At 41.2% G+C, this 12,748-nt stretch overlaps 1 protein-coding gene across 1 annotated transcript in view; it reads right to left on the bottom strand.

The window, feature by feature from the left end:
* LAMA3 (laminin subunit alpha 3) overlaps positions 1-12,748 on the bottom strand; it is a 237,299-nt gene that overhangs the window by 47,812 nt on the left and 176,739 nt on the right. Inside the window, exons 47-55 of the mRNA XM_040354074.1 lie at positions 12,615-12,725; positions 12,001-12,112; positions 10,617-10,778; positions 10,286-10,482; positions 9,362-9,478; positions 8,210-8,364; positions 4,148-4,289; positions 2,675-2,774; positions 973-1,089 (exon numbers count right to left, since the gene is read on the bottom strand). Of these exons, the coding sequence (XP_040210008.1) occupies positions 973-1,089; positions 2,675-2,774; positions 4,148-4,289; positions 8,210-8,364; positions 9,362-9,478; positions 10,286-10,482; positions 10,617-10,778; positions 12,001-12,112; positions 12,615-12,725 (1,213 nt within the window). The remainder of the gene's footprint in view (positions 1-972; positions 1,090-2,674; positions 2,775-4,147; positions 4,290-8,209; positions 8,365-9,361; positions 9,479-10,285; positions 10,483-10,616; positions 10,779-12,000; positions 12,113-12,614; positions 12,726-12,748) is intronic.

The raw sequence follows: 12,748 nt of genomic DNA, 5'->3' as shown, positions 1-12,748 counted from the left end.
CGTTGGTAATGGAGTTTTTTTTTTTCAGCCTGTAAACGCTCATACTTCTGATACACCTGTAAACATAGGCGGTGACAAAAAGTAGCATTCAGGCACAGCCAACTTGTAGGCAGGTGCAGTTTATTTTCTCCACTGCAGGTGGCGGTCAACTGCAACAGCTCTGCAGCTGGAGAGGAAGCCAGGAGGAACCTAGTTCCTCTATGGTTTCCTGGGTCACTAGTGAAACGATCTAGTTGGAAGGTGTTGCTCCATGCGACTCTAAAAGCCATCTTGGATCAGGCAGAATCTTTTTAGGACTTCAGCAGATGGTTTTGGTGCACTTTATGCGAGTGGGCAGTGCAGGGAAAGGTACCCCGCACTAGCAGCAGGGAAAGGTCCCTGACAAGGAGGGAAAGTATAGGGTTGCATCTCTTCTGGACATCTTCCCAATTAGGCACGAAACAGCCAGGCTGCATTCTGCGCCTCTCTACTGATGTTGTCATTTTGGCTAGAGCCTGCTCTGTAACCGTGAGTGCATCCGGTTGTGCAGTCTTCCCACCAGGATTGTTACTATTGCTGCATTGCGTTAATACAAGTTTATTTTTGCACCTGACTGTGTGAATTATTGTCACTGCACCATGCTGCACCCCACCTACAAATCAATGAAGCAGCTGTGATTACTCACATATCCAAGGAAACACTCTAATGTCCTGTGCCTCTCTCCCACCAACCATAGATGCTGTGTTGGCGACCACATGGTTTTGTTATTTCCCCACACTGTTTGCAGTCCAAAGTTGTAAAACTACACACCACTGATCCTTTCCATAGGAAACATTATTCTTCCATCACTAACAGAGAGACCCTATTGGCGCTTAATCATAGAGCCACAAGCTCTACTATTACCATAGAAAAAACTAGCAGTTTATTGAATCTGCCTACAGTATATGTGGGGTACAAGTAGAATTCCTATATAGATACTTAAAAGTTGCTTACCTCTTTTGATGGCATTGATGCTATTTTGGACAGCTGTGAGGTCACCTGACAATGTCTTCTTCTTATCTGTAGCCTCTGTCAGTCTGTCCTTTAGGTCTTCAAGCTCTGGGTTTACATCTAGGTATTAATTATAAAAAGGGTGAATTGACCAAGCTCCAAAGGTGACATGAACTGACACTAAATAAATCGTAACATTTTGTATATGATTCTGTATCGTAAACTGTGTTAATAAAATATTAGAAATAAAACCATATATTTTATTTAGAAGCCAAGTGTGTAAGTGGCTCTCTAGTAAAACAAAGTTGGAAGGAGCCACAGGTAAAAAACTGCAGAGAAACGCTGGTCCAAAGTCTTTTTCTGCATGTGATGTCTGTTTCTGTGCTGGTGATGTCGTGGATTAGACGTATGCTTTGGTGGCACCATCTGCCATTTCACAACATCACTCTCCTTTAACTGGGTCTCACTGCTGTATGGAGTGTGTTAGACTCTTTGGTGTTTAATTTCTAGAACTGGAGAATGCAAAATATGGTGCAGCTCTGCATTTAGACTGATCATTTTTTTTTTGTCAAAGCTTAATGGAACAAGCTGAAATTAGAAGCTTATTGGCTACAATGCACAGATGCAACAGATTGTGAAGATCCAGCTTTAGTGAATAAGTATTTATGGGTTCTACCAGTTCTCTGCGTAAATGTCAATTCTCTAACTTGAAAGCTGTCTAACGGCCATATTTGGGAGGGTGAGGAGGTGTGGAGTTTGACACAACCTAACGAGCAATAGAAACAAAGATATTGGCAACTACAGGAGAACTGCAGGAGAACACTGTTGTCCGTTGTGCATTGCTTCATATGGGTTAGGGGGAACTGCTTAGCTGGCCTGACTTTTAGAAGCCTCTGAAGGGCCATGAGCAGGGCCGATCCACCCTATAGGCTCACTATGCAAAACGCTTAGGGCACCGCAAAGCTGCAGGGGGCCCCCCAAATTGCTAGAGGCCCCGCCTGGTGAGAAGTCATTTTTGGCCCCTCACCCCACTTCTCAACTTGCTGGCTGCATGGGAGAAGAGGTAAGAAGTCAGCCCCCCGCCTTCTCACTTTAATGTAAGATGTCAGTTCCGATAGCAGAACACCCCCTCCCCCTGCTTCTCAACTTTAATATTTAATGTGACATGTCACTGTCGGCAGTGCCCCCCCCCCCCCCCCCCACACTTCTCAACTTTATTGTGACATGTCATTTTGCTTAGGGCCCCAGGGAGGTCAGGATCGGCACTGGCCATAAGACATCTCGAATGGAAATCCTTGTAAATGCCGATACCCTCATATTTACAATGACCCTGAATTTGATCTTTTGAAAATGTTCAGTAGTTCCAGTAACCACTATTTGTAAAAAGAAATTGCATAGCACATAAGTCATAAGTGGCCACTCAGAAGCCTTGTGAAAAGTCTTCTACATCCCGTGGCATTAAATAATATAAACTCAGATTACGGAAGCACGAGTGCAATTTCTTCATTTTTTTCTGGATGATATAATCCATTGACCTGTTTTTGTAAAGTTTATTTTTAACATCTTGAGTTCTAAATAGTGTTTGACAGTGGCAGCTAAGGGCAGCTAGTCATAAGCAATTCACTAAAATCCTGTAAAACTAAATAACCGTCTATTGCATGTAAAATCAAAACACACATTGGAAGCTGACCAATTCCAGCCATACCTCTGAGTGATTTTTGTGTTTTCTTTGCATCTTCCAATAGTGCCTCTGAGTCTGTAAGAGATTTCTTGGCTTTCCCAGGTAGATCTTCATTTTGTACTTTCTTAAATAAAAAAAGAAATAAAATAAAATCGAAATTATATTTATTATTATAACCAATGTCAAATCATACATTAGCACCATGTAATTATTTTGTTAATAAATACATGTATAAAAAAATGTAAAATACAGGCATACCCCACTTTTAAGTACACAATAGGGTTTATTTACTAAAGCTGGAAAGCGCAAAATCAGGCTCACTTCTACATAAAAACAAAGAGCTCCCATGTTTTATTACCAAAGCTTAGTTGAACAAGCTGGAGTTAGAAGCTCATTGGTTTCTACGCAGAAGTGAGCCTGATTTTGCGCTTTCCAACTTTAGTAAAAAAAAAAAACATTGTGTACTTAAAAGTGGGGTATGCCTGTAAATGTGCTTTTTAGTCAAGTGTTTACTGTCACCGCCTGGTGGCCATGTTTAGGAACTGCTGCTCCTAATATTCTTGTATTCTCTTTTTGCTACTTAAAATTAAAATATATACACCTTGCTAAATTTGCTAAATGCCGTTCGTAGTGGAGTATTAAAGTGAGGATAAAAACCCTGCCCATAATTAATGAAACTACAGCACCATTGGTACTTCTACTTGATTTTTTAGCCCGGTGATAGCATGTCAGACTGCTGCTCCCAAAAGGAACATCGTAGTCTTTAGCTTTTTTTGTTTGTAGTTTTGGATAAAGTGTGAAAGACTTAGATCTGCTGTCAAGTTTTCATTTTGACAGTCATTGTACCCCCTGGGAAGATAAGCACCCACAGGATGTAGGGGGAAATCTCCAGTAGAGATCCAGATTACTAGAGTTGGAGTTTCCTGGATGCTACTAATATGTTTTTTTTGGGGGGGGGGGGTTGGGGGGGTATGGGTCAGATTTTAACTCATTTGATATCTTTTTCAACATTGTTACATTGAAATCTCTGCAGTGGGGGCACAGGCAGCAATGCCAACAGAGGTTCCAAACCTTTCCCATTGCATATGAAACTTACAGGACTTTTACTTAAACCTAAGCCTTAACCTAATATTTATCATGGTAAAAAATATTTTCACAACAAAAATTATGGCAAAAACGTCAGTGTTTAATTTTTTTTAATTATGCAGAAAATTTTCAGGGCTACATTGCAGTGTCCAAAAGTCAATAAGGTGTATAGTGCAAATGCTGCAGCTACTCCAGGGCCAGAGTCAGAGGGCCCAACTGTGACTGTTGCTTGACTTTATTAACTAGATGTTTGCTCTTATTATATCCTGTACAGAATAAACAGCATTTATTTTTCCTTTATATGTCTTGTCCCCATTCAATACTAATATAACTATAGGTGGCTTATAAAAAATGAATAAAATTGACTTGTTTGGGAAAGATTATCCATAATTTAATATGCAAACCACTTACTGTCAAAGCAGAATCAGCTGCTGACTTTGCCTTCTTTGCAGCGTCTTCAGCAGCTTTCACTGCATTTATAATGTCGTCATAAGCTTTGGAAGCATCAACAGCGCAGCGAACCAGCTCCTCCTCGCTGGTATTCCGTCTGATTCTGTATAATTACAAACAGCAACGGTTACATTTTTCAAACCACAGATATGTTACATTTATATATAGTACTATAACTTTTCAGTTGTATACCCTATTAGCTGTTTGTATTAGGATGTGCACAATGAATGACAAAGTACCGCTTAAGAGTGGACGCATCTGACTATTCCTAAACTAAAAATCAGCTTCAAGCAAAATAATAACAACATTCAGGAAAACATGGACACCATGTTACAGCCAAAAAGTGCCTTTCGACAGAACATTTTACATACATTTACATTTAGTAGGCAATAAACCTCCCCGGTGGTATGATTCTTTCCGATTTTAGGTGCTGAAAGCGGTACCATTATTTTGCATGGAAATTTGGCGTTTTATATTGTAGGCCTGTAATTCTTAGGAATAACTCACTTAAATCGCTTTTGGTATGTAAAATTCACCCCGAGCCCGACTCGGGAATACCGCCTGGGAGGTTAAGGACTTAACTCTTAACCGCATTCCCAAAAAAGTTAATCCATGCTAACTTAGGGTACACCTTTAAAATAATGCTGACTATAACACTGAGAACCAAGCGATCAAACACTGTTGATCGTTTGGTTCTCAGAGCTCCGTGAGCAGAGAGATGGTTACAGTCAGTCACCAGAATTCTGCTCTGCCCCCCACGCTCACTGGAGCGCTGGGCTGTGCAGTGGCGTGAGCGGCCGGCTCAGGCTCTCAGCGGCTTGCTGAGAGGCTCAGCCAGGTGTCGGTCCAGGCATGTGGGCGGATCCTGACCATATGGTTGTGATTTTCCCATCAGCTGACAACAGGCTTTAGCTCGCTGTCTTCTTAAAATAGGTCTCAGGAGTGCAGAACAAACTACACTCCTGTGATCCGCAGGAGAAGTACAGCCAAACGAGCTTTGGCTGCACTTATCCTTTAAATTATATTCACAACTCTGGCATCTTATGCCTTCCATTTTTACAAAGATGTGTAAATGTGTATATGCATATGTATGCAAGATATTTTCTCTAAACACCACTGTTGAAAGATAGGTCCACTAGAAAGTCTTGGCCTGTGCTTAACTGTTCTGTAGCATCAATGCAGACAGTGCTGTTTATAACCTAGGAAATACTAGGGTTGATTTCCTGAAGAGATTCAGCACTGTTACTCTTTTTCAGTTAGCTTAGTGAATGTGGGGAAGCTGTGCTGATTTCAACCATCCAGTGAGGCATGAGTAAAAGTTTGTTTTCTTTAAAGTTTCCTTGCACTTGACTGGGTAATCTTTTTTTTTTTTTAATATAATTTTTATTAAATTTTTCAGGAACGAACAAGGTCCAGTAATGTAAACAATAGCGTTCAATAGAGGAAGACGCAGCCTTCCAAAAGTAAGGTACAGTGAGTAATAATATACAATACAGCAATCAGGCAATGTGCCAGTGAATATCTCGAGCAACCTTTCCCATCTTTAAAATACTATTGATTTGTAACGGTATGTGATTCTCACACTGTAACCATTTGAGTGCCAGAAGGACCATCCTCATTCCTTATAACCTTAACAGAATAATTTAAAATAAAGGAAAAAATAGACAGACAGAGGAAAACTAGAAAATAAAAAAATGAAAGGGGAGAGGGGAAGGGGGTGGCGTCTGGTAGTAAATATAGGCATGACCTAAGGTATGTCTGCCGAGCTTCTAGATATTTGTTCATATGGAATGTCTTAGGTCCCGTAGAGGGATTGTCCCTCATCTGAATGTATAAACAGATTCCAAAGACTCCAAGTCTTCTTGTCTGTCGTTTGCTGATAGAATCAGATCCTCCATCCTGTTAATGTCCTCCACCTTCCTCAGCCAAAGCGCTGTAGTTGGCGAGTTCTGCTGTTTCCATAGCAGAGGGATGCAGGATTTGGCTGCATGTAATAAGTGACAAAATATGTTTTTTTTGTAGGTTCTAGCCGACAGAGTAGAGACGTGTAGTAGAAAAAATGCCGGATTATCAGCGATTATAAATTCAGTACATTTCTGGCAAATGGTGCGGACCGCCGCCCAAAAGGCATGCAATTTTGGACACGACCAAAATATGTGGAGGATCGTTCCTCTGTCTGTACATCCCCGCCAACAGTGCTTCAAGGTGTCGGGGAAGATAGTGTGCAATTGACTGAGTGTCAGGTACCATCTTGTGAGTATCTTATAGTTAGTCTCCTGTATTTTAGTGCACAGTGAAGTCTTAAGGGCATAGCAGATCATATTTTGGGTTTGTGTTGTAGTGAAAGTGTGTTGAAGGGTCTGCTTCCCATTTTGATATGCAGGGCAAGTCTGGCTGCTCTGGGGGGTTATTGAGTAGGGTGTATGTTTTGGAGAGGACTTGGGGCAGCGTTTCTTCTGTTCCAGAGCAGTATTCCTCAAATGTGGTCAGTTGCCTAGTGTAAGCCTGCGGGTCTGGTGTAGTCTGGAGGAAATGATTGACCTGTGCTGCGTTCCAGAATGCAAGTCGATAGTGGCCTGCGGGGTCTGTCAACTCTGCAATTGTGGGCCATCTATTTCCTATCACAAACTGGGAGGCCGTTACACATGCGGATTCGTGTAGTGTCAAAAATTGTGTGGGCGAGAGTCCTGGGGGGAATTTGGGGTTCCCCAGGATTGGGGTCAAGGGTGACGTCCTGGTTGCTCGTGAGGTTTGTACGGTGGTTTGTGAACATTGTCGTAGGGTAATCCCTATCAGAGGGTGCGTCCTCAAGTATGGTGGTATGAATTCCCAGCACCATAGTGCACTTTTCAGGGGGATGGAAGATTGACTCTGCTCTATCTGAGCCCAGAGTTTGAAGTCTTGGTGGCGTTGCCAGTCAATGACCCTGCATAAGTGTACTGCCTGGTAGTATCTCCGGACTTCTGGCAACGCCAGACCCCTGCAGTGTTTGGGCATGGTTAACTGGGTATGGGGGGTTGCATGGCCTCTTGTGAGCCCAGACAAATCGTGTAAACAATGCTTGCACTTGCTTAAAATATAAGGGCAGGTATCCTAACCTGTAGGGCTTGCAACATGTAGAGGGATTTTGGTAGTATGCACATTTTGAGTAAGTTGCACCTATCAAACCATGAGTGTAGGCCTCTTTGCCATGTATCCAGTAAGACTCTGGTTTTTGTTAATAGTGGGGGAAAGTTCAGGTTGTAAACTCTGGAGAGGTCAGACGAGATGCTCGTGCCCAAGTAGGTCAGTGCGGACATTGTCCACTTCAAGCGAAAATCAAATTGCATCGTTGGGAGGGCTTGCGCTGACATTCCCACACACTTTTGACAAGGTTTGGCAATGATACTACGGGATTCATAAGCGAAAAAAGAAGGTCATCAGCATATGCCGAGATCTTATGTTGTGTCTTACCGACTGTCACTCCTTGTATGTCCGGGTTTAACCTAACCATGGAAAAGGAAAGGTTCTAGGGAGAGGGCAAACAGGGGGGGGGGGTATAGAGGGCAGATCTGTCTCATTCTGTTTTTAATGGGGAACGGGTCAGAGAGAACATCGTTTGCCTTCAATTGTGCAGTCGGGTTGGAGTATATTCCAGCTATCCAGCTCAGCATCACCTCTCCCAGGCCAATATGCCTGAGAACTGCAAACATAAATGACCAGTTTACCCGGTCAAATGCCTTTTCTGCGCCAGTGTTTAGAAAGACACATGGGGTATTTGTGGACTGCACAACATGTAAGATATTCAGCACTTGAACCACACTGTCCCTTGATTCCCGCGTGGGAATAAAGCCGACCTGATCAAGATGTGGGTAATCTTTTTACTGCTTTTACTAAGCTAGGTGAAAATTCTCATGCATAGTGAAAATATACATTGAAAAAAAGAATATTCTCAATTCTTTTAGTAAATCAGGGTCACTGTTTCCAATGAAGAATCATCATCTCATTTCTATAGGTATGCTATATATTTAGATGATTACTCACTCTAACAGCTGATTGGCCAAGTTCTGCAGAGACTTTGCATGGTCTTCCGCCATAATCACCAGAGGTTCCTTACTGGCTGCCTTGGAGAGGATGTTCACCTTTTCATTAAGCTCCTGCTTAGCTCCATCCAGCTGTGCTGCAAGCCTCTCATATTCCTATTCAATGTAAAAAAGGGAGTAAGAAAAGAATGAGAGGAGGAAAAAAGAAACAATACATAACTGAATGAAAAAACTAATTAAAAATATGATGCTGATGGAAAACCTATAGCAGTGGTGTCAAACTAAATTGTATCATGGGCCGCATCAGCATTATAAATGTTCTCAAAATGGCCGGTTGTAACTGTAAGATTAGATGTCCAGCACATCCCCTCCCCTTTTCATTAGATTTCAAGAGCCACCCCACCATCAGAAGTTGGGTCCCCCACTCTCCCTTACATCACAGTGCACCCCCCTTTCCTTATGCTACTGCTGGGAAGAAGCTGGATGCATTGCTTGAAAGAAAAAAGTGTGGGTGTCGGGAGTAGGACCAGAGGTGCAGGAGAGGTGTGAGGGCCACATGAAATGGCCTGGAGGGCATTGTGTTTGATACCTATTACCTATAGTGAGCCACCCCTGAGGCCCAGTACACACGACCGTGTTTCTCGGCAGAATTCAGCCAGAAACTCGGTCGGAGCTGGATTCTGCCGAGAAACTCGGTCGTGTGTACACTTTTCAGCGAGGAAGCCGACGAGGAACTCGTCGGGCCGAAAAGAGAACATGTTCTCTATTTCCTCGTTGTTCAATGAGGAAAGTCGGCCCGCCGAGCTCCTCGGCGGCTTCCACACTGAACTCGACGAGGAACTCGATGTGTTTGGCACGTCGAGTTCCTCGGACGTGTGTACGGGGCCTAAGGCATTATTATGATATTGCTGGGGAGGCGACTTTAGCATGCTTTAGGAGATGTTGCAGCTTGATGAATCAGGGATAATAGGCTCAATTCACAAAGCTAACTTACCAGGGAAGGGATACTTATTTTCAAATCGGGTGACAGATATTTTCAGATACATTTATTAGGATTTAATAATTCCATTTACTTGGCTTAAAATTAAGTTCCTCGTCACTAGATAACAGAGCCTTATATTCAAAAATACACGTACATAAACGTATAACTTACCTCTTTACTCTTCTGCAGCAAACTTAACATACTACTGGTCTTCCCCAGGCTGGTCTCTGCTCCTTTAAGGTGAGTGGCTGCCTCTTTTTGTTGTTTGGTTAATTCAGCAACTCTTTTCTTAAATCAAGAAAGAATATTATATTTAGATGACATTGCATCAGCTGTTGGTTTTATTTGTTTTCTATTAATTTCATCTTTTACATATCATAAAAGTTTTGGTCACAGTTGGGCTTTAAATGAACAAAGTATCTAAGACACAAAGTAACAGTATCTGATCAGAAATCACAAACTTCACTTTGGAAGGTAAACGAAAAATAAGTGTAACATCATATAATAACAGACTCAGGATATGCTAAAAGTAGTGAGCTTAAACTATAATTTACCATCATTAGTCATATTTTTTTTATAAATTGCAGCATTTGTATGTTTTCTCATCTAATGGACACCCAGGCAATACATTCAACACATTTTTTATTCTTCCCAAAGTGTCTTTATAGGTATTACCTATAATAACATATTTCACAGAAACTGGTTATTTTTTTTTTAATTATGGATTTATATGGCCATTTTACATGCACATAATGTTTATCTGAGATCTTTTTTAAGGAGTCCATACACTAGAATGTGTGGTTACTCAATCTAACTGTCTTAGGCTGGATTCACACCTATGCAGTTTTTGTGCTTTTTGCATTTTGCAGATTTGCACTACAGAACATGTTCCATAGGAAACCATGTTAAATGGACTGTAGTGCAAACTTGCAAAATGCAAAAAGCACTAAAAATGCATAGGTGTGAATCGGGCCTTACAGCTTGTTCTATTGCTGCTTTCCTCAACAATCACCCAAAAAATACACATAAAATCAAAACAAAGAAAATAATTTGTAAGCCAACTGCAATAGCTAAGTCTTATTAACCACTAGTTACCTTAAGATCATCCAGGATAACTATGTTGTCTTTGTTGAGGTTATTTGCTTGTTTGGTTTGTGCTGAAGCCTCACCTAGAGCATCTTGGAGATCATTTATTTTGGCTTCAAAATCTTTTATTGACTTATTGATTTCCTTCATGAGCTCCTTATGCTGGTCAATATGCTTCTGGAACTGGTTTCTCACGCGGTTCAGTACTAATTATAAAAGGTATAGAGATAATTAAACTTCTGATTATAACCCATAAGTGTTGAACTCACTACCATCCAACATAACACTTGTTGTAGGGCTCAAAAATACTCCAGCCATACTTGCACCTTCCATTACTTACAAGATTTGGCTTCTTCTTTCTCACGTTCTGCTTCCGCTTTCTGTGTGTTGAAGTTGCGCTTTCGCATCTCATTTAACATGCGTTGAACCTCAGCCATTTTAGAAGACACTTCTCCAGCACTTGATGGGTCAGATGGTCCACTTGCAATCTCTTTAATGAGGACTGGAAAATCACAGGAATACATGTAACCACATTTACTCAATATGAACATAATAGTGGAGTACTAAGTTTTTATAAATCGCATAACAGGGCATGTACATAGCTGCCTTTTGCCACGCATGATTCACGGGAGCCAAAGTGACCCTTACCTCTTACTCTGAGGAAGATTGAGATCATATATTTTGAAATGTATTTGTGTCCACTAATGCTGTAATGGTTTTGGAGCATTTAATTTATATATCTGTATTTCCACATGTATAACAAACATTTTATATTTCTATAATTGTTTTATATTATTTTTATAAAATTATATTTTAAGTAAACGATTTATTTAGCATGCATAACACTACCTTTGCAAACCATGCTGACAGTCTGAACAGTCTTGTTTATGCCATGAGGTTGGAGGGCCTGTGTCCCTTCTCTTATTCATTTATATAGTCTACATTTTGCTATTCCCTATTGTTAAGCTCTGTTTGTCAACACTGCAGGTTCTGAATGTTTTACAAAGACCTTGCGTAAAGACGAGTAAGCGTATAAATAAGTATAATTATTCTTCATTGCCAGTTTTGCAATATACATGTATATACGTGTGTAAACATGCCTATAGGCATGTACACATGTGTATGAGCAGAAATTATTGCACTCAAATGAAATATTTTCTATTTTGTTTTATGGCTCTCTACCCATTGCTCTATTACTCATTTGTAGGCAGCTGTGTGTATGGTTCCACAGACTACAATGCTTCTATATATGTATCATTGTGCAATGCACAGCACCTGGTTGGGCTAAAATACAGTTGTTATAAAAAATTGATGACAATTTGAATAAATCTTTAATTACTTTAAGGTCCCTTACACATGGGGCAAGCTTTGTTGGAGTCCATCTGCTCAATGGGGAATCTGTCCGCTGATCCCCAGTGAGCAGGCAGATAGCTGGTCCGTGTCTGCTCCTCTTATGCAGAGAGGGCACAGACACAACCCGCTCTCCTCTATGGAGGGTCGGATGTAAACAGACTGCCTGCCGGTTTGCACTCAACTGCAATCTGATCCGCCAGTCTTGGCGGGTCTGTTGACATCCGAACCTCCAGAAAGGAAGCTGGTGGGTCCGATCAGGTGCGCCTGAAAAATGGTCCGTCCATGTGAAAGGGCCCTAACAAGCTCTAAACAAAGCATTTTATTCTGGGTTGCCAAAGCGGCTGTAATTCAGAAAGATTATCATAACATACTGTTAATGTTCTTCACGAGTACATCAATGTTCAGAAGCATTTTGCTAGCGCTACGGAAAGTATTATCAGCATTTTTCATGATGTCTTCGTACTTCTTAAAATTCATTTGAGCCTGAAATGAGAAAGAATGACCAATTATAATTCCCTATTTACACTGTTAAAGTGCAATTCTAGTAAAATTTGAAGGCTAAATCTACTCCCACCCCCATTCTAAGACTATTCTATCTACCCTGTAAAAGAAAAGATGTCTATACTTACCTGTTCTGAAGCTACTCCAGTCCCTGTCACATAATCGTGTTCCAGTGCCGGCTTTAGTGTAGAGGAGAGGCAGCGACAACAGCTGCAGAGCCTGGGCGATTATATCACTCATAGGCTTACTATGGGGCACCTGTTTTCGTCTGTACCTCCTGTAAATTGAAGCACTGGAACCCAACCATGTGATGGGACCAGAGCGGCTCCAGAATAAGTGATTATAGACATCTTTTCCTTTACAGGGTAGGTAGAATAGTCTTAGAATAGGGATGGGACTAGGTTTAGGCTTAGTAAGAATTTGACTGGAATTCCACTTTAAAATTTTCTACAACTAACTTTGTTCCAGGCGTTTCATGGCTCACCTTTTCAAGCAGAGCTGCTATGTCCTGTTTGAGTTTGTTAGTGTCTTTCTCCACACTGTCCACTTTCTGTCGTTGACTTGTGAGTTTACTGTTATAAATGTCATACTGTAGCTGCAAAAGAAGTCCAACAAAAT

The sequence above is a fragment of the Rana temporaria genome, chromosome 5, assembly GCF_905171775.1.
Source record: "Rana temporaria chromosome 5, aRanTem1.1, whole genome shotgun sequence".
Classification (NCBI taxonomy): Eukaryota; Metazoa; Chordata; class Amphibia; order Anura; family Ranidae; genus Rana; species Rana temporaria.
Note: the sequence above shows the minus strand (reverse complement) of the source record. Positions and strands in the feature narration are given on the sequence as shown.